Source organism: Lepidochelys kempii, chromosome 16 (genome assembly GCF_965140265.1).
Source record: "Lepidochelys kempii isolate rLepKem1 chromosome 16, rLepKem1.hap2, whole genome shotgun sequence".
Taxonomy (NCBI): domain Eukaryota; kingdom Metazoa; phylum Chordata; order Testudines; family Cheloniidae; genus Lepidochelys; species Lepidochelys kempii.
In genome coordinates this window covers 26,438,480-26,463,821 of record NC_133271.1, presented here as the reverse complement: position 1 = coordinate 26,463,821, position 25,342 = coordinate 26,438,480, and the positions used below count along the sequence as shown (strand labels likewise).

The 25,342-nt window shown below is 42.9% G+C and overlaps 1 protein-coding gene across 1 annotated transcript; it reads right to left on the bottom strand.

Annotated features, from left to right (window-relative positions):
* Window positions 1–1,831: 1,831 nt before the first annotated feature.
* On the bottom strand, window positions 1,832–24,772 carry LHX2 (LIM homeobox 2). Its single transcript, XM_073314248.1, has 5 exons — window positions 24,554–24,772; window positions 21,480–21,685; window positions 19,867–20,249; window positions 10,235–10,440; window positions 1,832–2,624 (listed from the first exon to the last, which is right to left on the bottom strand). The coding sequence occupies exons 1-5, from the start codon at window positions 24,770–24,772 to the stop codon at window positions 2,337–2,339; spliced, it is 1,302 nt and encodes a 433-aa protein (XP_073170349.1). The 3' UTR covers window positions 1,832–2,336.
* Between the last annotated feature and the right edge of the window lie 570 nt (window positions 24,773–25,342).

Sequence of the window (25,342 nt, the reverse complement as noted above, 5' to 3'; positions counted from 1 at the left end):
TAGTTAAAACAAAATATCAAAAAAATAAAATACCAACCGCAACCAGCACCTCTCTTCAAATTGTTAACAACTACATTTTGCTGCATTACTATTGAATTTAATAGTAAGTTTTTGAAAACCATTTTGTTTATATAGGAATACACAGGTTTTTATTTATGGCCTGTATCCATTTCATATTGGACCAACATTGCCTTTTAAATCAAGAAAAGATCCAACTAAAGCATTTAACAAAAATAAAATTCCCAAGGTAATTGACAATAAACAAAACACCACATACAGCAGAATATCTGTGTGTGAACACCCTTTTCAAAAGGTAGAAACATACTCTTTAACAATCCACTAACCAATATTATTTCCTTTTTAGACATCTTTGCTATGGGGTATCTAGTAAAGTTTGCTAATTCAACCTGCAGGTTTTTTTTAAAAAAAACATGTATTTGTAAGTGTGTACAAATTTAATGAACTATGTTAAACTGTTTGTCTTTTAGGGATGGAAATACATCCCCCTTCACAAATCTTATCCAGTCATGATTTCCTATGGGGACTTCCTTGTTTCTCAGATTATTCATCTTTATTTACCAGAACTGAAGAGCAAGAAAGGTTAATAAATATTTTAAATACGTCAGGGTCCCAGTCTCACAGTCCTTGTGCACCCAGATCTCTCACTGACCTCAATGGAAATTTGGCATGCACAAGGTCTGCAAGCTTTCAGCTGAGAAAGCTTTATAAATATAGCATTTCAAAAACCAAAACACTGTTTGCACGGAACCTGGCCTAATGAATCATCTTCAGTACACTGAGAGGAGCAAAGAACACGAATCTTAGCACCTATCTTGCTGCTAGTTCAGAATAATCTTTTGCTGATTTCAATCCTATGGAAGCAACAGAGCAGTTTTTACTAAGTCAGCCACATACAACCTAACACATCTGACTGAAAAACCTTGCAACAAGATTGAAAAGAAACAACCTTATATATGGTACATACAGCTCAAAGTCTGCATTAAATAAACCATTGGGAAAATAGCATACAGCATTCTAACTCAAATGTAAACCTTGCTGAGGTATACTTATTTTTTCCTTAAAGAATGAAAGACTATCTTTCAAAAAAAAGGGAGAAAGAGCTCACAGCACAAATGATATTCAGAAGAGCACAGATCTCACAACTGGAGAAGGAATTAAATTAAATTGAACAGGTCCATTATGGTTTAAGGAATAGCCATTTTTATTAGTATCCATAACAATATATTCTTACCTGCTTTTTTATACCTTCAAACCATTAAAAAAGGCCATATATGTTTGGGAAACATAGTTTTGTCTCAATGTTATCTGCCAATGTTTTAAATTAATCTAACAAATACTTTTTCTTTGTTTTTAGGGGACAACATTACCCTGTGTCTGTCTCAGAAATAGGTTGATCATGGCCACACTGCTTTCAAATGCCTGGCTTGCCCTCTCCATAAAATAGGACAGACGCCGTTGGTTGCATAAAAGCAGTATTTGTTTCCTTTTCAATGTTAACTGAAGTTAAATTGAGTTTCAGCAACAAAATTAAGCAGTATGTTTGTGTAAATTTTAACATTCAATAACAATTTTAGTTTCAACTAACAATTATTTATTTCTCTATAACGAAAATATCTAGACCCTGTTATACAAATTTGATTTTTCACCTATATATTTAGGAATCAGGAGGCAGATGTGTATCGTATTTAGAGTTTACTCTAAGCAGATACTGTATTTGATGTGCAATTTTCTAATCAATTTAAATACAGTCAGCCTACCTGCACTGTGAAATTAATGCTAAATGTAACTGCAGCTGTTACCAAGTAGTTTCCACAAGTGGTTTTATTACTGGTTAGATTTTACAAATTCTGATATTCAAACAGACTTTCACCTTAAAATTCTAAAACAACAAAGCAACCAATGAAGGGCATAGGACTATTCAAAGTAACAAACTCTTGTAACATTTTTGCCCTTGTTATAAATATACAGAGAGAAAAAGAGAAAAATGGACATGTAATCCAAAGTACGTAGATAAAACAGTATATAAGGCACATGGCAGTCTTTGAAAATTACAGAAGCTTTAGCCAACTTAAATTAATTGCTGTTTCCCTTACTCAGTCCACAAAACTGTACAGTTACACAAATGTTGTGTTGCAGATAGATCTTCCAAGTTATTCCTCAGTCCATAATCTGTAATATCAGAACAATACATTTCCTTCTGTTTTCAGGAGAGATCCTAAGTGTGGTTAGTCAGTTGCTCAAAGCCTCTATTAAAATACTCTTGGAATTTAACTAAGAATAATTTCTTTTTTAAAGAAATTATTGAGAAAGAGTCATCAGAAAAGATTTGTGAGAGTTGTCTGTGAAGGACTTCGAGATTCATGAACCTCAAGACTTCCGGGTACTGACGTCAAGACAGATGTCACAGTAGGCATGGTAGGGTTAGTCAAGTCTGTTAAGGTAGTGGGAGTGCTGGATGGACTCATGGAGGCGTTGGATATTTCTGAGGCGGGTCCTGATGGAGTTCCTGCTTGGAGTGTGGAATCTGAAGTCTTATCCACCCCTGTGTTTTCTTGACGTAAGAGGTTCCGTCTGAATTTGGCTCGGGCGTTTTGAAACCAAACCTGAAATAATTTAATATAATAGGGTAGCATTTAAAAAACAGCATTTTTTAAAAAAAGCAAAAGACACAAATTCAATACAGTCTCAATTAGGTGTATTCTTGTATTGACTGCATATCAGTGGAACAGCTCACTTTGCTACAGTAACTCCACAGGTTGTATGTCCAGTTGTGTGAAGTATTCTCTGCTTAGCATGTAAAGCATTTCTGTCTGGCTTTCCCACATTTCTCTAAGTAAACAGACTGTGCACTGGGATATGAAGAGGACTGGGGATGGAGGAGAGGAATCTTGCTTTCCAGGCAATGGAGAAAACCGTCTTAGGGCTTCAGTAGCCGCTGTGGTTCTTGCGCCTACCCCCAGCTCCTGAGAAGTATTTGTCAGGATGGGAGCGGAACGGATGAGACAGTGTGTATAATCTTAGATCCAGCAGTGCCAGCCATTTTTTGGTCCTCCATCCCTCCTCCCATCGTGCACTGCAAAGGATGTAGAGCCTGTGCATGGCATCCTGCCCTTCCCCTCGCCCCAAACAGCTCCTCTACAGCTCCAGAGGTAGCAGAACTTTCCCCTCGCTCTAAAAGATTTGCCACTCTTTCTCCATGAAGCCTTCCTCTCTCCACCCCAAAAGTGTTTTGGCTTCACTCCCCACCCCAGCCTCTCTGTAAGGTGTTTTCTCATTCTTGTTATGAAGGTATACAAAACAATCTGTATTGTACTAAAACATAATTTTAGAAGCAACAAAATCAATGTGCAAAAAGTGTATTTATCTGTATGTAGCTAGAACTATATTTATCTCCTGTATTGTCTAGCTACTATCTTTCTGTCGATGACCGAGAGACAAAAGCGGCAAAGTTCATTTCCTAAGGCTAAATTGCTGAGGCTTCTCTCCAAAGGTAATAGTGTCTGTCCCATTCCTAAAGGGTTAGTTTTAAAATAAAATACTCTGCTAGTTTATCTCAAATTAAATATCAGTACAAATATATTAAACCCCAAGAATATTTCTATCAAATCCAGGTACAGAGACATATCTCTATTAAATTTTAAAATGGCATTAAAAGTCCTGTGCTCACGCTGATGCAGGCAGATACCGACCTTTTAATACCAGACACTCAGACATTACTGGGATAATATATCGCCTGGCTCTGATCTTACAAAGTGAAGCCCGACTATTTAGGTACCACAGGGTCTCAAGTCATTGTGTTTTATCACCTTTAACTGACTCTGTCCTGCTCTCACTGAGCTCACACTGACTTATTTCAAAGTGAGCAGCATCAGTCCCTGTCAGTCTAGGTGCAGAGGGCCTTATCGTTCTTTCTGCAGGAAGTCTCACAGAAGGGGGCTAAGAGAAAGGAGATATCGGTAAGGGTGTCCTATCACAACTTTCTGCAAGATGGTCTGTTGTGAAAGAGGGGGTGTGCAGAGCCCAGGGGTCCAGAAGGAAGACAGAGCCATCCACACAGAAGTCTTGTGTGTCCCCGCAACTCCCTAACAGTATGGTCCTGCTGCAACTTGGGCAGCCCTGGGAATCCCCTTTGAGTGGAATCCCCACCACACAGAGGAGGAGAGTGAGGTGTAAAGATAACACACTCCTGTGATGATGCATGTGCCCCAGCCTTCCATTCCCTCCCCTGGCCAATCTATTTCCCACGTATGGATCCCCAGAACCAAACACCCTCTGTGGGGCCCAGGGAAAAAGGGGGTGCTGATGCAGACTCTCCGTTCTTCAGGGAAAGAGGGGGAAATCCATGTGAAGAGGGGTTTAGGTTTGAACTCCAAGGAGTGGGGTTAAGAACAGACGGGCAGCTTGAACATGAAAAAATTCCCTTTATCCTCATGTGCAACTCCTACTAATGTTTTCTAGAGTGGTACACGTAGACCAAGGGTAGTCTATGTCCATTGGTGCCCTTGCTTGTGCATCTTAGTGTTTTTAATATTTAATGTTGGCATTCCCCTTGTTTAAAGGGACACTGTCAAGTAGTTTAGGCTCCATGCATAGGTTTGGTATATTACAATCAGAAAAAAAATATCCCAAAAAATTATTATTAGCATTAACTTTTTTAGGGTTCCTTAAAGATGTCAGATGTATTATTATTATTTAGTTGTTAAGTGCCAGTGATGTGTTCAGTACTGGGCAAAAACAATGGAAAGAGGGTTTTGGCTTAAACCTTCACCTGCAATGTCTGCCGTTCCCAGGCCCTGATTCTGCAATTAGATCCATGCAGGCAGAGCTGTAGGGCTCTGTAAAGAGTGTGAGGGTCTGTCTGAGTGATTCCAGCTGAAGGACCATGAACCATGTGTGCAAAGAATAAAGGTGAAACAGATTAGTCTATTTTAATTATTCAAGCTGAGAGTATGTAAAAAACAGCCATCAGAAATGATGAAAAGTACACTGGGAATTTTTAAATTTGTATGGGTTTTTTCATTTTAAATAATATACATTATTTGTAGTACCAGTATGGGAATTTTTATTTTCAAATATAAGTAATCTGACAATGTCCCTTTAACAGCAGGAAACAAAGGTAATCAAAAGTTTAAAGAATAGCCCTGTCAAGGCTGAATAACTCAGCCATTTTATAATGAAAATAAAACAGCCAAAGTCACCATTTCACTAGTTTCGATCAAGTGCACGTCATCGCCTGACTTCATCCTGATATTTGCGAGAGACATACTTGCACATACAGAAGAGGGCCAAGCCCCTCATGCTAGCAAAATTTCAGTTTCTAAACATGAAGTAATGTGCTGGTTAAAACAAATTATAACATTTCTAAAGACATTAGAACTACTTTGATCTTCCACCCTACTCCTAAAGCCCAATGGATGATGCTGCTAAAAAACCCACTAGTGTCTCTAAATGTCTAATTTTGTATATAAGTTAGTGATTTGGAAAAGAGAGAGGGTCAAGCCTCTTAGTTTGTATGTATTTCCTTCCATCTTCCAAAGTCATGAAACACTCTTAATCAAATCCTACCTTCAGCTGCTCATGCAACTACCTGGGAATGCTACCAATGGGAGCTGCATACACATGGAAAGATTTTGACAGGGTGCATTTTCCCTTTATTATGATTCATTCCTATTAGCATTATGGGTAAAATATACCCCAACATCTTATAGGTGCTGTCTAAAAACGGGGATAATTCCTAACTCCCTCCCTCTACAGGGTGTTGTAGGGTTAACTGGTTAATGCTTATAATATGCATTAGGGATGCACAATGACGAGTACTAATATTGCTACTTAAAAAGCTTCTAGATGTTGACTGTACTGAGATTCTGAAAAATATTTAGCCTTGTGTCAGAAAAGAATAGCCTCAAACAGCTACCCCCAACAAATTGTATCCAAGTCTGTGGAGTAGATTTACGATGTGAAATATTTTCAGCCAATGTTTTTATTCAAGGAAATTGAGAGAAGCAAAACTATTGTTTGTGTGAGCTGTTGGTAATGTGGGCTTGCCTTGCACTATGTGTCATCATTTATATCTCTGCAGATAGGATGTAAAAAGGCTACCAAGGCAGAATTCTCCACTCAGCACAGCGGTGGTACTGTTTTAAGCCCACTTTGCAGGTTCAGACCCTGTACCAATAACAGGGCTACATTAACACAAGGAAACAATAACACAACTGCACATAACAGTTCCAGAAGGGCTCATCTCACACCAGTTAGATAATCAGGAATCTGGTCTTCAGTATTTAGGCATAAATAAATAAATAAATGAAATCACAACAATGTGGGAAATGTTTAATGTCTCTTTGTTCAAATGCATAATTAAAGGTCTGAACTACATGAACTAAAACTACCACTGAAAAATAGAACCAGCTATACGCTTAACCACAAATAATACTTCTATATTTGAGTTAATGGTATTGAATAGCTATGGATGGACAGCTAGGCAGGATTGTCCAGTGGTTGGGGCACTAGGCTAGGGAGACCTACGTTTAAGTCCCTGCTTTCCACAGATTTCCTTGAACAAGTCACTTAGCCTCTCTGCATACATTCCCATATCACTTTCTTTGTCATATCATCTTGACGGTGTGTTAAAGAGATCCTGAATATTAAGGGCAAAATCCTGTTCTTACCTGGGACAGCAGCATAGAACAGGGTGGGCTACTGCAACAAGTTGCTTGCTGCTCCTCAGAATAGCATGCATTCTAAGCTATTGGGAAGAGAGGAGGTATCTGGACAGACCTCTACCAAGCAGATTACATCTCCTTGAGGTTATAGATGGCATGGGCCAGCTCATTTGCCACTCCTCCTCTAGCACTCTTTAGTCTCTATGAAGGATCTTACCCTGCTACTTGCAGGGAGGAAAGAATCCTTTTCTATCTTCTCCCCTTCCCCTTCTGCACTATGCAACAAAGGTCAGAATCTAGGCCCTAAAAAGGAACATATTGTGCCATTTATCAAAATTTCCTCCTGAGAGCCCCCTTTCCTCATACCACCTGCAGAAGGTGTTAGATGCAAAAAGCTGTGGGGTTTTCCTCCCTCTTCTCATTTGCTGGGGAATGAACCTAAAGAAAAGTTGTTTAATTCCAATCAACTCATTCACATGTTCTCACTGTGACATGCATTAGGTATGTGAATGAACTTGTAGATCAAAAGGTTAAAAAATAAATAAAAACAAACAGAAATAGCGGAAATTTATGGAAAAAAGTTTAACATAATTCTGATTTAGATACTTCTGGGAAATAGTCTGTGCATCAGGAACAATCATTTAGAGAGTAGTATATACACGTTCCCCTACCCACTACTGCTGGCCATGGATGATTGATGACTCACTACAGACTGAGCCAAGCTCAAAGTCAGGTCTTCCAAGTGTGACATCACAGACCCTGAAGAATCTGGCCAAATATTCCACTTGTCGATCAGCATACCCACCCATGATATGTAGTCATGGGACTGATGTCCATACAGTAAAAGGACTATGGCCAACTCCTGGTACACTGGAAACTAACCTGTGTATGCTTAGGAAGCTCACCAGTTTCATTACAAGTGCCACAAGGCTTAGAGACAGCTACTTCTCTGTTCATCAACTATATGCAGGCTTATATAGAGTTTCTATTAAAAATTACGTATAAAGAAAGAGAAAGATGTTGAAGGCAAAAACATTGTCCCTGGCCAAATCAGCATAGACCTAATCTTGCAGAAAAGAAGGTAAGTTTACAGACATGCCTGGCAATAACACGGGCAATGTTTGGAATTTAATACTACTGGAACATGTCCATGTATGTCTGAGAGTCTGTGTGTCTTCGGTACGGAAGATCGATGAAATCTGATGTTGCATGGTATAGCTCAGTAGTATTAATGAATGGCTTTGAGTTCAATAAATGACATGGACTGGATATCAAACTCTTCAATTTAAAAGAATTAATGAACAGCACTGTGCCAGGAGCTAACAAGCATGACGAGACTTCCCGAGCAAGGAGCCACCTTGCAATTACTGTAAGTAAACTTTCAAGTTTGAAAATCATCTCCATGGCCACAGAAATCTAGCTTGCTTCCTCTCACTGGTTAGTTAAAGTGCAAATTGGACACAGAGGCTCTAAAACTCTGATCTATGCAAGCCAAAAAGAAAGTGCCCACATCATAGCCCACATTCATTTCCAACATATAGCTTGGAAAGGTGGATTAGAGCAATTCCACCACTGGCAGAAGAGGCCATAAGCATGGCTGTATTAGGCAAAGTGTCACTCTGAATCCCTTTCTTGAAACACTACTCCACTATTTCCCATGGTCCTACAGGTCCAGTCCTCTCCTCCTTATTGTCCACCTCCCACAGTGCTGCCAGCAAAGCAAACCACCTATGCCACTGTGGGAGCAAGATGACTGATTCTCCAATAACATTAGCAAGCTCATAAAGAAGCTGAGTGGAACTGCAGGGGGCTGGACAGGATGAAAAGAAGGGCAAGCATTCAGCACCCAGAAATTTCAGTGGTTAAGTGTGCAAGACAGGGGTGGAAAGAATAGACCAAGGGCAAAGAACCAATGACAGAGGGATGTTGAAGTGGTGGCATTCACAGCGTAAGAGCGTTGGAGTGAGAGAACTAGGGTGTAAAAGGGAAGGAAGGAATGGGAAGAATAAAGTGGGAAAAAATTGAAGGGCAGAGCATGAGTAGAGAAAACAATGGAGAGGGATGAATGCTAAGGTTGATTCAGCAGGGATGGGATGAGAGAACAGAAAGATGGTGAGAGAAAGAGACAAGAATGGCATATGTGACTCACGTTGCTAGATGCACTATGGGAAGGCATTCAGAGAGCTCTGTGATAGGTGAAGTACAAGGAATAGAGAGGAGATGATTAAAGTGAATCAAAGTGTGGGGGGAAAAGAAGAAAAGAGAAAAGGAAAAGAGAAGCCAGAGAAACAGGAAGAAAACGGAAGAGAGGAAGTAGCAGAAGGAACATGGAAACATGCAGAAAATCCTTTCTTGTCAGGCACATATGGGAGCAGCTGCTGCAAGAGGCACCGATTCAGGCATTAATAAGTGCAAACACTAGCAGAGTAGGTATCTGTCCCACTGCGCTGAGGTAGGGCCATAAAAACAAGCAATGTCAAACAGCAGGAAAGATGTGCAAGAGAAGGAGTCACGGTAATTTTGTCATTACAGCTTTTTTCCAGAGGAACCCCAACCTCCACTCCTTTTTCTCTCTATTCACCTATCACCACAAGATCGAGGCTGACTCCAGCGAACTTATCTTTTCTCTTAGCACTGCTTTCTCCACCCCTTCCCCATTTCACTGTGAACTTGCCAAGGTGCTAGCGTTTCCCCATCGTTCCCTGCCAGGTTTTGTCACTGTGCCTCATTTGGTTCCGAGAAAGGCTCCGACCCATTTCCCCACAAACTCCACACAGGCTTTTGTTTACACTATTTCAGAAGGAGGATCTAGAGCTCCAGAATTCCCAAATTTACCTCTGGCTCAAAAGTCATTTTGGAGAAGAGCCCACTAAATCCAATTTGGTGTAGCACAGAGTATAGATTTAGATGGAGCTGAAGGATCCAACTTTCCCACCTTTTGCACCCCATAAATATTCAGAGGGAACAAGTGCCTTTGGGTCAAGAAAAATCCAGCATTCAATGGAAAAATGTCTTTAAAAATGAATGAGAAATTAACATGTTTTAATCTTTGAAAAATCTATCTATTATTCACTTCAGCTACAAAGCCAAGATGTCCGATCTGTCCTGACTGACAAAATAGATCAATATTTCTGTTTAATTTTTTATGCAATTATTCATTCATAGTGACTTCTAAACTCCTATACTGTTATTTACCTAGAAAAGGAATATGATAGCTAAAATCATTCACCTCTCCTTAAAAGAATACTGCAGGAAAAATGCCTGGCAGATGTAACTAACTGTTTGATAAAAATAAGCAAGGCACCTAATTTACACAACTGTGCTCTAAAAATTAGAGCCCAAGATATATTCCTCTGCTAGGCTGTAAAGAAATGGCTTTTCTCATACTCTCTGGGATTACTTTACGCATCACAGAGGGTACTAACAAATAAGAAAAATTTGGACATTAGCAATATGTGGAGGTATTATCCACGGTGTTTCAACTGAGGTTTGTCAAACCTGAGATTGATATTTTATTTACTGCTAAAGGCAGAAGCCTTTGCTCTTCTTACCTGAAGAACTCTTTTGGTTAGGCCAGTTTTCTGAGCTAGCTGTTTCAAGTCCTTGGCATCAGGATTGTGGTTAATAGCAAAATAAGACTTCATTGTCCGCAACTGGTGGTGTTTGAATGATGTCCTCATGCGCTTTGTTTTTTGATTACTGGGGTATTGCTGGTCTCTATCCAGGTGGTCACCATCGTTCTCATTGCAACTTAAAGCTAAAGACAAGAAGGAAATGGTTGTGTAAATCCATCACTCTGTGACCAGCATTGTTTGCAAATCATCTGAGTGCAGCAATTAAAAGAACATACTATGGCATGTGTTGTAATGATAGAAACCCTACTTGCCTTCCCCTCCATTCCTGCATCCTTCTATTCTTCCCTTACAATAACTAATCTGCAAGAATCCTCACCTGCATCTTTACTGCTTTTAAAATGTCAGGTCTCTTTCCTTTTTTCTTTTCTCCATCTCCACACATCCATTCCATGACTTTCTGTCTGTAGGACAGTAGCTGTCCTCAACTCTGTAAAGTGTTTTAATGCACTTTGTATCACGATAAATTGCATTGTACTGTACACAGACAGCTGCTAAATAGAGTCCACTTAAATCTTGATGGAACAGACTAGTTAAAATTATAATTATTTCCTCCATCAAGCTAAACCCTGTAGAATACAAGAGAGACCATTAAATAAAACACTGTTAAAGGAGTAAAGTTTGTGTGTACAGACAGAAAATTACAACTATAATTTGACTAGTTAAAGAAATAAGCCTGTTTAAATTTGTCAGTAGTGCGCCAAATCAAAAATATACATTTTAAAAACTATTCTCTGTATATTTATATTTCATTAAAAACAAAATCTCTTTAAAAATAGTGGTTCAAAGAATCAATTTTCCACGTATCCATTTGAGATCATTTAACAAGGCTGCCGGATAGATCTGGAAAAATCAGTAACAAGTCTTGCAAAGAATGTTTAGGAGCAAAGGAACATTACGATAATTACCAAATAGCACTAAAAGTTGCACGCCAAGCAAAATATTCTCATAAGCCAAAGGTATTATTTTGATTTTATACATGCATACAGTAAACCACAAAAAATCCTCTTAAAATAACATTAAGGATCAAGACTAAACCCACAAGAAAATTCAGTGATACGCCTGGAAATCTGTTCTGATGTTTTGTCATTAATTCACCCCTCTGTGCTCAGGTACCCGCAATCCCCTTTTTCAGTTTTTTTAAAAAGTTTTGTGTTAAAACAGGGAAAAAATCCCTGTAATCTTCATTTTATACTCTCCCTTGATAATTATTCATCCACTCTACCAAAATGGCTCAAAAAAAACAGATAAATATGTATCTTGGGAGCCATAAAATGTGAATTATTGATCCAGCTGTCCAAACATCTACACACAGGTTTTTAAAATAGTCCATCATTACTGATCCAATACAATGTAATGTAGCAGATAGCTATGGCCTTATTTCAAATACAGTTTATTTATCAAATTGGAGCTGTTCAGTTCCATAGAATAAATACAAACTTTAAAAATCCGGTGTGGAAACAAATTTAACAAAATGTTCATAATATGCATGTGTGTCTTTTGTACCAATAATAATAAATATATTCAAACATTATAGAAAGCAATTAGTCAGCAGGTACAATTAGTCAGCAGGTACAGCAGGTACAGTGATTGCTTTGAAAACTTCAGCATTTCAGACTTTTAAAGCCCAGGACACATTATGGAATAAGGCTTGAAAAATTTCAGTTTGAAAAACAAAGGCAGGTTTGTCTCACAGACATGTAAAAAGCATCCGAAACCTCAAAACTTCTCTCAGTGTTTTTTAGACTCCTATAATTTAAATAACTAGCCATATATATAAATCCTTTCCAGGCTAACCTCATGCCAAGTTTCAGCAATGAGGGGCATTTTTTCTGCTGAGTTTTAAATTTGATTTTCTCATGGAAAAACTGACAGCACCTGAATTTGAGGGAAAAGGAGACACAAAAGGAGACAGCAGAATGCTGCACTTATTAAGCTGAATGGAACACTTTAGAATCTTCTTCTGGCTTCGTTGGGTACTGAAGTCTGGTTGCCAAACATGGAGTCACCCTTTGTACTTCAGTCTCCCTCATAGTTACATTCTCCTCCTCAAATAATGGTGGGAAGAAGATTATTTAAAATTATATTGCTCAGGGAAATGGGTGCTATGAAAAAAGGTAACATAATACATTATTTATTATTGTTGTTTAAAGATATTCACTCACAGAATTGTAGAAATTCACTCATAGAAATTAGAGATGGAAAAGACCCATGAGCATCATCCTAAATCTTTTCTAATCTCCCAGAGGTGACAAGTCAGTGACTGATTATGAAAAACATCAAATTATTTTCTGAAGAACCAAAACCTGTTTTCCTTTCATTGCATGATATGGGCTCTGCACTCTCCAGTGGAGCAAACCCCAGGATTGCAGACAGCGTGAGACTGAGGACCCTGTTTTTTAACATGTTCTGTAAAAAGCTATGTATGTTTGTGGTCCAATATAAATAATAGCAATTCTAAATCCTCTCAGAACAAAATCCCAGCTTGCCTTCAAGCCTCAGTTAGACACTGAATCATTTGCTCTTTGAAAATATCCCATGTGTATTATAACTTGTTTCTCATCATTTACTTCCCTACCTCTTCTCCCTACTCACCCAGTCCCCAAACAAAATAAAAACAAAAATGTCCCATTTGGGGCCTGCAGAACTATTGTCTCCTTTAAAAAAAAGGAAATGGCACAACAGAAGTTAGAAGTGCATGGGGGTGGCTGTTGCTTACTCTTGTTATGCCAGCTGGATGGATACCCCCCGTGATGCTTAGCCTGAGATAGACATTTCTGATTAGTGCCAATAGCCATTCATATTGGGGTGTGGTACTTAGGATTCCATCTTTAAATCAGTCTATTGTATTCGGCCAAAAATTATACATGACTCTCCCAGAATCTGGATTCCCTCCCAGGGTGTGGGTAAAAAGATACTCAGTGGGCCCAGAATCTGGATTCCCTCCCAGGGTGTGGGTAAAAAGATACTCAGTGGGCAGAGGGGAATTTTCATGGGGATGGGGAGAGCAGGGGGTCTCCTATAGAATACCTCAGTGCAAAGAAATAATCCTGTAGATACTCCCTATGCACCCCATCTCCTTTTTAGACACTTTTGCTCCTGTTCTTTGTGTGCCCTCCCTGTGTATCTCACAGAGGATTTGTTAGACAATCCAAATTCCAGGTTTCCTCTCAACTGCAAGCTGAGGGCTTCCTGCCATGAGACAAGTTCAGAAATGGAATTCAGTGAAATGCCAGTCAAATGGGAAAGCCTTAAATGAATGAGACTAGTGCTTGGTTCCCACTTTGGGGATCAAAGAAACCCAGATGGGCACTGAGTCCCTTTTTAGCTCCCAGAATGCACACTTAGCCCAAGCTATCCACTGTGCCCTCCCTCTCAGCACCTCCACCAGCCACCGAACCACATTCATGCTGGCCATCATATCCCCCTCCCTATGAATCTCTGGCTGGCCACTCTGAGTAATGACTAGTCCTACACTCCCCCCATTAAACCAGCTCAGGCAGTTTTGCCAGCTATTTGAGCCTGATGATCTATGCCAAAAACATTGGAATTTGGTGCTAAGGAACAGAATGTACTCCACATATTAATGCAGCAAACTGCCTGGTACAAGGATGACAGGGAACAAAGAAAGAAGGTATTGTTATTATAAACTATATTTGAAGAAGGAAACACAGAAAGATCTTTCCTATGCCACCCTGGTGCTTAGATCCCACCAGCTGGGGTTCAAAACAAACCTTGCACTAATGTTCAATGTGCTGCTGGATGCAAGGGGCAGAAGCACTTCCTTTGAGGAAATTTCCTCTTTACTTTTGCAGATAATGTTTGACACGTTAAACACCAAAAGGAAAAAGCAAACCAAATTTTGGTGTCAAGAGAATGATGAGATAAGAGACATGTGGTGGAGGCATCAGCTCTCCCCTCTCAGTGGCTTAGTGACCTGCCGCTTTTCCCACCTGGAAGACCAGGAAGGGAGAGCAGCAGCCGCACTGTTTGTTGTCTGAGGTAGGTCTGTGGAAGGGTTTTGTATCCTTGTGGGGGGTAAAAAGATGCGAATCCTCCACTGACTCATATCACCTGGGACATGGAGTGGGTTGGATCTCTCACCTACACCAGAGTGGGGGACGGACTCTTGGGTCCTTAATAGCAACTGGAACAAAAAAGGGGGATTTGGATCCAACTTCTGTGCTCGGGAGGAGGAATCTGGGGCACTTGGCACAGGGAGTGTGTGTCCCTCCCCACGTCTGTGTGCACGGAGTAGGGGGAGACCACATCTGTGAGGTTTCAGAGTAGGGGACCCAGGAGCTTCTTCCTCAGCCTTGAAATCTCAAGCAGAGCTTTTGGGAACACAGGAGACAGGAGCTGTCTTGGGGGCAGGGGAGATTACAAAGAGTGGAGCGAACTTTGTATCCCTCCCGCAACCTGCCAGCTAGAAAGAAAGCTCAGGGCTCTGTCTGGTTCACATTCCTTCACAGTCTCACTGTGAAGCGAAACAATCCCAGGATCCCTCCCTAGACCTCAGAAGCAGAGTTGTGAACAGGACAGTGGCAGATGCAAGAGCAGGGAAGGGATCTTATCTCTCCTCTTACCAGAACCAAAGGGCACCTCGTGAGGTCTCGGTGCAAACCCCAGTGAATTGCAACCTGTGTGACTCCTCTAGGGGGAGAAAGAGGCTCAAAATCGGAGTAGCTGCCGGACTAGCTGTATGTTGGGGGAAAGAGAGGGAGGAGCAGAGGGGACAGGCCTAAAATGGGGGGAGAGGAGAGAACAAAGGGGTCCGGAGGAGGGCCCAGAAGGGACAGGCCTACAGCAGGGGAAGTTTCTCTGGGAGAGGGGCCATGGTCTGCAAGAGGAGGGAGTGAGGGGTTGATCAGGGCTCCCGGTGTACGTGTGTGCAAGGGGTGCCCCAGCAGGGAGGAAAGGGGGATTTGAGCCCCCTGTGGGGGCTGCGGCTGGGGCGGTGTCCGGGCCCGCCTCCTGGAGGGGCTGGCTCGGGAAGGGTTTTTCCTCTCAATTAAGCCAACTGAATGAAGCTAAATTGCTGGTGCGAGCGCTCAGTAATTCCCTGCGCTGGTGATTACCGCGGCCAGCCTCCCTCCAAGTCCAGCGCCGCGCCGCCCGCTTAGGGCCAGGCTGGGGCTGCCCGGGCCGGGGTCATGGGCTGGAAGCAAAGCAGAGTCCCTGCAGCGTCTCCCCTCCCCTTCCAGCGCTGACCTCCCTCTGTCCCCATCTATCCCCTCACACTCTCCTCCCACCTAGCCCTGGCCCCGGTGTGCGCACAAGCAGCCTCCGGCCGGGCCGCCCAGCCTTCCCCAGGTCCCCGGGTAGCAGCGCAGGAGGGAAATCCCCATTAGTTCCCTCTTTGCTGGGACCACATTGGGTTTGGTCCCGTTCCACTCCTAAGAGGCCTCCTTGGGAAATAGGCGCAATTCAGCGGGAGCCGGGCGCGCAAGCCGCGCCCTGGCTCTCCAGGAAGCGCGCAGCAGGTCCCCAGCCCCCTTTGGGGTCCCTGGGGGAGATTCCTCGTCCGTAGCTGTAATCTCCCGTTGGAAGGGCCCGCTTCAGGGATCGTGTCCCAGGTGCTAGCCCCAGCAACGCAGGCTCCCCAAAGTTGTACCTGCAGTTACGTATTTGACGGACTTTTTTCGGACTAAATACAATAAACAAAATACTTTAAAAATAACCCCAAGCCAAGCCTGAGCGTACGAAGCCCATCCGCCGGGGAGGAGAGTGTGTTTTTTCTCACTAACCTCCTGGAAAACGTTCGCGCTTGAGAATCTCCAGTTTGTCAGGCTTTGTCATTTCAGTGGCTGGGAGAAATCTTTCTTTAATTTGTCAGTTGTGGTTTGATTTTTGTGCAGAGGGAAGAAAAGCGATGGGAGAAATTAGAATAAAAGAGATCGAACAAATTATTCAAAAACTTTACATGCTTTTTATTTTATTTGTTTGCTGGTTTATTTGTCTTTCCAGTGAAACTTTTGGTTGATAACAGAGAGAGCCAGCGCCAGAGACACTCCTAACTCCCCCGAATCTTGTTGGGGATTGAGGTAGGGGGGACAGGGAGGTAAGAGCAAAAGACTCTTTCGTTGTTGCCTGGATTCATCAAAACACCTCGCAATCTCTACATTTATTATTTTAATGCTTGTTCGATAGTGAAAGGAAATAAACGAACTCTAGCGCTGCGGAAGTCCAACCAAAGCGAATCTAGGGATAACAGTTACCGCTTTAACCTAGCTCAAAAGCCTTTTCCGTTTTACATTACTAACAAAACAAACAGAAAAGAAAAAAAAACTTTTTCACATGTGCACACCTTTCTCAGGAATAGCTGTCCTCTCCCATTGTTTCCCCAACCCGAGATTTATGTCTGCGCTATATATTTAACCACCTTCCTATTGATAGACTTTATATCCTCCAGAGTCCAGCTAGTAAAGGAAGAAAATATTTCTTAATGTGGGACTCTGCTCTTCGCAAAGATTGTGCATTTTATCAGTCTGTGGGGCCCTTGGTATGCACAGTACATCTATCATTTCTAAGGATATTTCAGTGTCTTCACGTTAAAGGGAGACTAGATATGAATGAATAAAATATTCCAGGCTGTGGGAGGTTCGGGGTCCAATTCACAAAGGGAGTATTTTATTCAGAATTCTTTACAGGTGCTCCTGGGTTCAGCAAGCTTTCAGCCATTGATTTACTGACCTAAAAACCCTCTCAAACTCCATTCCAACAAGTGATAGAAAAAATTATGATCATAGGAGCAACTCTTACCACTTACCAGGAAAAAAAAGGAAAAGAAGAAGAAGAAAAAGAAAGGGAAAAAAATCTTTTTGAAGTTCCGGCTTCCTTCTAAGCTATTTTCCACTTGTCAGGCTCTATCCACATCTAAAATCCTTCAACCATTCCACCCCCCTGCAAACTGGGTCTTGTTTGAGTGGAAAAAAGAGTCAATCCAATTTATGCTACAGATGAAATAACTGCAGTTTACCAAATAGTTTATTTCTAAACTGCGATCAGGTTTTAGGTGTCTCTCCCCTCTCCTCCCCAAATTCATGTGTGTGGTTTTATTTTTAAAAGAATGCGATGTAGTATACACAAACCCCAATTGGCAAGAAAAAGAAAGAGGGGATGACAAATATTGTTCATTTCTAGTGCATCTCTCAAAGTGGAAAGCAGTCACACACACACGTTAAAACACGTTTTCTTTTAAAACTTGCGAAGTCGTACACTTTGCAATCCGTTACTTGTTTCATTTTAAAGCAAAGGACAAAATGGGTAGATTTCCAGAATCTACTTCCTTTATAGTCACTTCAGTTAAGAGATTTTGTTTTAATCATAAAATTGTTTAGCAAAAGAAGATAAAGCCTTCCCAGGGAAGGTTGTTTAATCTGCAGTTTCACAATCAACGCAGAAATAAAAAATAAAATAAAAACCGGAGAGTAATTATTTTGAAAAGGAATAAAAAATAATTGCAAATAAAAGTGGTGAGTTTAAGAAGCCAAGGAGCTATAATGCTTTTTCAGGCTGCGCACCTATCCAGGACAGATGCTGACGGTTCGGTTTACTGGTCCTCTGAATCTGAATATCTGCCCTACATAGGGAGACAGCGGAAGGACAATTTAGGCTTATACCTCCTAAAAGGATACCATTTTAAACGTGAAACTCGTGTTTTCTATATATTTTAAAGCTCGGAATGAATCTGAGGAAAACGCCATATACACTTTTCAAAGCATAGAAGGACTTTTCCTTCCCAAATCTCTCCAATGGCACGCCCATTGACTTGTGTACATTTTCCAAATTATACAGCAATCGGTTAAACAAATTCCAAGTGGCAAACAGTTCCTGAAACCTGTTTGCCAGTTAAAGTTGCGCCTTTCCTCCTCGTTATTTTCAGGCCAAACAAGTAATTTTTGCACATCCATCCCCATTGTTCCCATCCAAGTTGCGCGCAAAATAGGCGCAGCCTTAGCCGCATCCTCCACTCCCCCTGCCCCCGATTTTCAAAAAGCGCACAATCTACAGGGCTGCGAGATCTCTAGCAGATGAGATTTTCACAAAGCCATACACTGCGCTGCCATACACAAGTTTTTCTTGATTTATTTCTTCTATTTTTCTAATATTGAGTAGTAGAAAGTAAAGCGCTGCCCAGAGCAGCATATTCCAGAGATTTACGAGAGAGGGAGTTTGCAACAAACAGCAGCAACCCGTACGTTTGCCTGAGGGTCCCATCTCCCCAAAAAGTTCAAGGCAAAACTGCACCACACCCCCACTCCCAGGTCATGTATGAACGTCAGACCAGACAGAATTACAGTCTGCCAAGCAGGACTGAAGGATTCAAGGGCTGCGAAAGAGGGGCAGCACTACTGAAAAAACTGGCAAATGCTGACTCTTCTTCAGTGTCTCCCCTGTTTTACAAACATCTGTTGGACACTTGATCTCAGAGTTTCCAGAGATTTGTGTCCAGAGAAAACCGTGTTCCCAACACATCTGCTGGAAACACTTCTAATAGAACTGAGATCTAAATCTTTTCCTCTGCACAAACCCTTTTCTATCTCATCCTGGATCCACAAAAACAGGAAGATAAAATAATTTTAACATTTCTGTTATATACAGGCCACAAATATACATTATAGGAAGAGTAAAGGAAAGAAAGAATTTTCTTTGATAGGTTGGGCAGCCAATTAGAATGCCTCTGCCTGTAAAATTACAACACTGAGGTGAAGGGAAACAATCTGGGATATTAGCTATTGAAATTTAAAGAACTGGAGAGCCAGGGGTTTTTGCAAAGACACAAGCTTGTCCCGGGACCCAGGTCTGTTCCTGCGACCCCTTGTCCTTGCTGCTGATCTCAAATTTGGAGCAGGGGAGTTGTAACTTGAGGCTAGTACATGGTCAGAATAGTGATTTTTTAGTTCTTTGAGACTTCTATAATTCACAGTTGATGAACAAAACTCCAGTCAAACTGGTCACCGGGCAAACAGTCCAGGGCTTGCCTGCAAACACCTGCTTTCTAAAGACAATTCCTCAGACCACCAGATTGCGCTACCCATGTGCCTAAACATAAAAACGCTGTACCCCCACACCAGAGTTCCAGCACAGCCCCATCTTCCTTCCTGTTCAGTTCTCAGTGACATCACCATGTTGATGTGTTTTGTTTTGTTTTTTACCCTCCTCTTTACCAAAGTCTTTGGTGCAAGAACTCAGCAGTGGCAGAATAATTCACCCAACAGCAGCCTTTAAGAACTAACTACTAAAGGAAATTCACAGCTCTCTGAAGTGCTAATTTACAATATCTGGTTTCCAGATTTTATTTCAAGCTACACTCGTCTCCCTTCCCCCCCCCCTTAACCAGATGACCTTGCTTCAAAACATTTTATTTCCAACTGAAGTGAAAAATGCTAACATAGCTTCTGTAATTGCAGTTTGACAGCACTTGATCTCAATAATTATGCTGCAGCTAAACTATTATTACCAATTTAAGCTAAAATAAGGAGAAACCCCCTTAAAGGGGAACAGAAACAAACCATCAGCATTATTCTTGGCGGGGAGGGGTCTCTTACCTGCATTGTAAGCTGCCAAATCTGCCCCAGGCCCTGGGCTCTTCCTTTTCCTGGGTCGCCCCTTCTGGACAGTCCCCACGCCGTTGTAATAAGGCAGTCCCAAAGTATTGGCAGAGCCCGCTCCCAGGGCTGGGCCCTTCCCAGCGGCTACATCCGAGTGATTGAAATGCACCTGGTACTCCCCCTGGATGAGAGTCTCGAAGTGGAGGCGGCAGTACACCAGATTGTCCTTCATGCCAAAGTGGTCGCCGGTGGTCAGCATCTTGTTGCAGGTGGTGCAAGTAAAGCAGTTTAAGTGATATACCAAATCCCTGGCCCTCATGACCATTTCGGAGGCGGAGATCCCCAAGTGACACCTCGCACATCGCTGCACCGAAAACCTCCTGCAAAACAGAACCGCGACAGGAAACAAATGAGAACCGCAATTCCCCTTTTTAATCACGGATCTCCTCACTACCCCCCTCTGCCATTCGCCGGTAAAAGCTTAAAGATGTTTCTCTTCTCCGGCCAGAAGGCTTTATTCAGAGCAGGCTGGGCTCCAGACCCCGGCCCCTGGATGAGCAAGGATCGGTGAACAAGGCAGTAAAGTTTGCAACGTGGCCTTTGTCTTCCAGTGCCCTAAACTCTTAAGACATTCAAGCCGTGGAAAGCCGTAAAACCAGCTATGGCTCTGCCAGGCCAGTCCCGGGGGGCACCTCTGCCTGGCTCATGAGGGCTCTGGTTCGCTGGGCATCCATTTCTGCTTCCCATCGAGCAACAACCGTACTTTACACTCAGCCTGCCACCCCGCCTCACTTCTGCAGAGACAATGCAGCGAACCCCGCTCGCCCCCCGGGCCGTGGGGCAACAGGGAACCTCTTCTGCTGGGGCTGCTCGGGAGACCCGAGCCAACAGGACGGGAACTGGGTCTGACCCTCAGCTTGGGTGCCAGGGGAGAAATTCGGCATTTTCCAGCTCGAATCGCCCGGCACCATCACAGCTTCTTCACGGAAACCCCGCGTACTAAATGGAGAAATATCCTCGCAACTAACATTTCCCGCCCTTCTTTGAAAACGGAACCAAGTTATTCCCAGAGCCTGCCACTCCGTCCACCCTGGCTGGCGACGCTCCTTAGACCCTTCTCCAAGGCTGGCTCCCTGCAGCTGGGGCTCAATGCCATACCCCCTTTACCTGGGGGAGGGGGGGCCCTGTGTGCATTTAAAGTCATACTGGAGGTGCGTTAATTCATTGTCATGATTACTATTATCTTAATATTAATTGCCAAGGGTTGAGAAGAAAGCGAAGCTGTATTTCTCCTCAGTTGTTTCGTTTTGCCGCAAAGCGTGCAGGGCACCGAGGGAGGGGGCACGTGTCCCCAGCCCGCCTTGCTGGCAGCTTCGCTGAGTGGGTTTCGTGCCCAGATATTGGCCCATTCCCCCCGAAGCCTGCAGCCTGTCTTGCCTACCTCATTACCCCCCCTCTGGATGGAGACGCTCAGGGAGCCCATAGCCTGCCCCGCCGGGAGGGTCTGCCCAGTACCCCTCTTCTGCAGTTTGCAGTGGGGTTGGATTTGGTGGGGGGGGGGTATCAGAGCCCTCCCTCGCTCCCTGCACTGGGGGAGGGGCAGTCCTTACCTGTAATAATCCTCCTTGCAGTAGATGCTGCCGTCCTTACTGAAGCATGTGAGCTCGGACTCCAGGTTGAGTTTACATTCACAGCACTTCAGGCAGCGCATGTGCCACTGTTTATCCACTGCCAGGAGGTAATAACGGTCGGAGATCTTTCCCCCGCAGCCGGCGCACAGGGCAGCCCGGTCACTGCTGATGGAAGGCATGGTCTGCTGGGGGGAAAACAATTGCAGACAGTTAGTGACAGAGGGAGAAACCCTCCTGCACCACTAACCCCCCCTCCCCCTAGCCCAGTTACCATCAGGGCTGGGCTTCTCCTCTTCCACTCCAGGTGGCTTAATAGAGAGACCAGGGAAAAGGGGGCTCCGAGGAGTCCAGCCCCTGCCATCCTGACCTGCTTCTCCTGCCCTGGGAAAGTGAAGTTTCCTTAAGATTTCCAAGGCTTAAAATATCTGCCCCCTATCCCAAGCGAAGGGACGTGGTTGTTGGCAGAGGGGATAGGATGCGAGAAGGACATATTACAGGGTGAGGGGGAAGGCCATCCGGGTTAAATCTAATAAATGGTCTATATGGACTGGATCGGCCAGCCCCAGAGCAAACGAAAAGGGTGCTGCAGTGCAAACTAACAGTCACAATAATCATACAGCAGGGCAGATTGCAGACAGTTAATTTGAGATATCTATACCTGAATATTTACATAGTGGCGACACGGAGAGTGTATAGTAAAGGCTGAGTGTGTATATATATATGTGTGTGTGTGTGTATATATATATATATATATATATATATATGATGAATTACAGATCCTGGCACTTACAGAGTTATGGAAAGAGCTCTCTGCAAATTGATTCCAAACAAAATGCATTCCAGCCCAAAGCACTACACAGATGAGTCAACAGAGCTGCGGAGGAGAGGAACATTACTAAATTCAAAGCGTAGAACGCTTTATCCAAACCACCACATCGTCTGAAATGTGCAATCCAGAAAACAGGGGAAAGAACCCGGAGCAGAGCATTTTAGGTTATTTTAGCATTTTACGTTATACCAGGATAAAGCTGGAAGCAATAAACGAAATGTAACCCCCTATATAATTTAATAGTTTAGTATCAGATCACAACCCAAATCGAAACTTCCTTAAAAAAAAAAGCAACTAACCAACTTCCACTAAGCAGTGAGAAAATAATGGTGGAAACCATTGAAACCAATAGGAAAACATCCTTATTTGTTTTATCCTGGATCCTAAAATAATATTCAAGATAAAATGCGAAGCACTATTTATGGCCGACCTTGCAACTGGCTTTTGTACATTTCCCTCTTCTTTTGCTATGCACATGGCACCTAAACCTCCCTAGACATTTACTTATTGTGGAAAAAAAACAGATTTGACTGATATAATTTTCCCCCTTCAGCATCTTAAACTGGTGCGCAATGCAAAAAGAAAGAAGACAGCTAAAAGGGGAACAAGAGAATAGAGAGATAATGAAGAGAATGTCTCAAAATATACTAGAACTATCCAGTAGCCCAACTACACTTGTACAAGCCACATAAATCCTTTGTGAATAGCCCAAATGCCTATATTTCAGTGACTCCAGTCTTTGAATTTAGATTTATATGAAAGTATAGCAATGTATGGTCTGCTGTCCACACAGCTCCACTGTTTATGTCTTTAAAGAGTTAACCGAACCCTGATTAGTGATCGTTTTACAAGCAAAAGCAGCTTCCTGTAAAGCCAGTTTAAATAAAACAGTATTTTTCTGCTTTGTCCTTCCAGTGACATGAATATTTGGGGACCCAAGAATGGTGCTTAAGAAGTTAATAGTCTAAGCCACTGTTTATAATATTTTACTTTTACATACACACACACACACACACGGTGGCTTACATATATAAATGTCATAACAATTATGCCAAGAGAAACCAATTGTCTAATTCAAACACTGTTTACCTGCAGGGGAAAAAGAAATCAAACTTTTCAAAAGAAAACTAAAAATATTTAGGGCATAAACCAGGAGGAAGGCTCTCTTTATAGCCGTTATTTCAGCCTTAACCATACTAATTGGCAGTTATTTTCTACACAATGCTGACAAAAATAATACAACATGGAGAAACTTAAAAACAAATTCGGAAGGCTTTTCTCGTGCACATGGCCATATCAGCTCTATAGGAAGAGGGGTATTTGACCTAAATACGGATCTTTTTGCCGAGCAAGAGTTCTCATTCCTATTTAATAAAAAAAAGAGGAGACCTCCAAATGTTGAAGGAATTGAAAATCTCTTCGTTTGATTTTAAGTTAGTTAGCGTCATTTAGAAGGAATACATTATTTTATTTAGCAGTAACTATTCCACTACATAAACGTAAGAATACATAAATATTATAAATCACCAAATACAAAATGAGCCCTTGAAAAATATTTTAGAAGGGAAAAATTTGTGTCTTCGTTCGTAATAATTAAAATTCGTCTTCTACGTTTGTCGCAATGTAGCGAGAGCAGATTATATTTGTTATTATTAGGATAGCAGTGGCGGTAGTAGCAATAATAACGGATTGTAACATTGCAACTAGACGCGTAGTAGTGACTGTCTCAACGAATTCATCCCATCTGGGAAAAACAGAGAGACAGAGATCCTTTGGTGCTTGTGGTTTTCCTTTTGCAGACAGGGTGCTTTCCCTTCTCCCTAAATCTGGCTTCACCAAAACGTTAACTACATGTCGCCCTCTTCCCAAAAACTTTCGGAGAAGGCCAGACAGGCTGTGGGCAGGGAGGGAGGAGGAATTCCTGGGCTCTTCCAAAAGGCTGCGGCTGCTTTATTCCTGTTCTCGCAAGGGCAGTGCCTTTCAGTTCATCCCTCCAATACTGTCATTGTTATTATTAACCATCATGATCGGATACATGCATAGCCCCTCGATTTTATTTCAGTTTTTAGGTGCGTTTATGCTTATTTTTTGTTCCTATTTAGGCGTCTTAGTTATTATTCTTGCCTACGTTTCCCCCTATTTATTATTGTTCAGGGAAGGCGTTATGGGGTTCGTTATTTTTAGGGAGTCGAGGGGGTATCTCGCCCGCTCTCTCGCCTCCTACCGTTTCGGTCTCTCCCCTGTCTATAGCCGAGCTGATGGCTGGCGCTTCGCTCTTGGCTCTCCGGTCCATCTCATCGATGACCCCGTGCATCTCTGAGCCGGACAGGCTGTGGAAAAGCATCGCGGAGGAGGAGGCCCCGAGTTGCGGCTGCAGCTGACAATTGTCGGGGTCCCTGCAGGAGCCCAGCACTTGCATTAACCGGAGCCCTCCCCCATGCATCTAGCACGGCCGCCCCGTCTCTCGTCGGGCTCCGGACTTGCCACCCAGCCAAGCTCTCCGGAGCTCAGCGCAGGCTCCGATCCGAGGACTTCAGGGGGGTGAGGGGGCAGGGACGGTTGGGGGGAGGGGGCAGGAGGGTTGTTGGTGTTGCAGGCTTCAGGGCTTGGATCTAGTCCGTTGCGTGGCCCCGTCACATCCCTCTAGGAGGCTTCTTCAGAGCAGGGCTCATCGCCCCCGGAGCAGTCCCAGGCACTCAGCGCTGGCCCAGCTGGCAGAAGGCTGGGCAGGTTGGGGGTTTAATACAAACAATTAAGCCATCTTCTGTGCAAAATAAATGAGAAAATAACGACAACCCCCTACATTGCACCGTGCAGAGCCAACGAGGAGAGCGCCGGGGGCAGGGGAGCAGCAGCCGGAGAGGAGCAGGCTGCTGCCGCGGGGAGCTGGGGCAGATGCCAAGGCTGGGCACTCACAGTCCAGAGGGCTAGCAGCAGGCGCAGCTCCGGGGCAAAGTTTGCTCCTTTCCCCGCTCCTCCCCCAACCCCCTGGATCTCATTGGGAAAGGGAAAC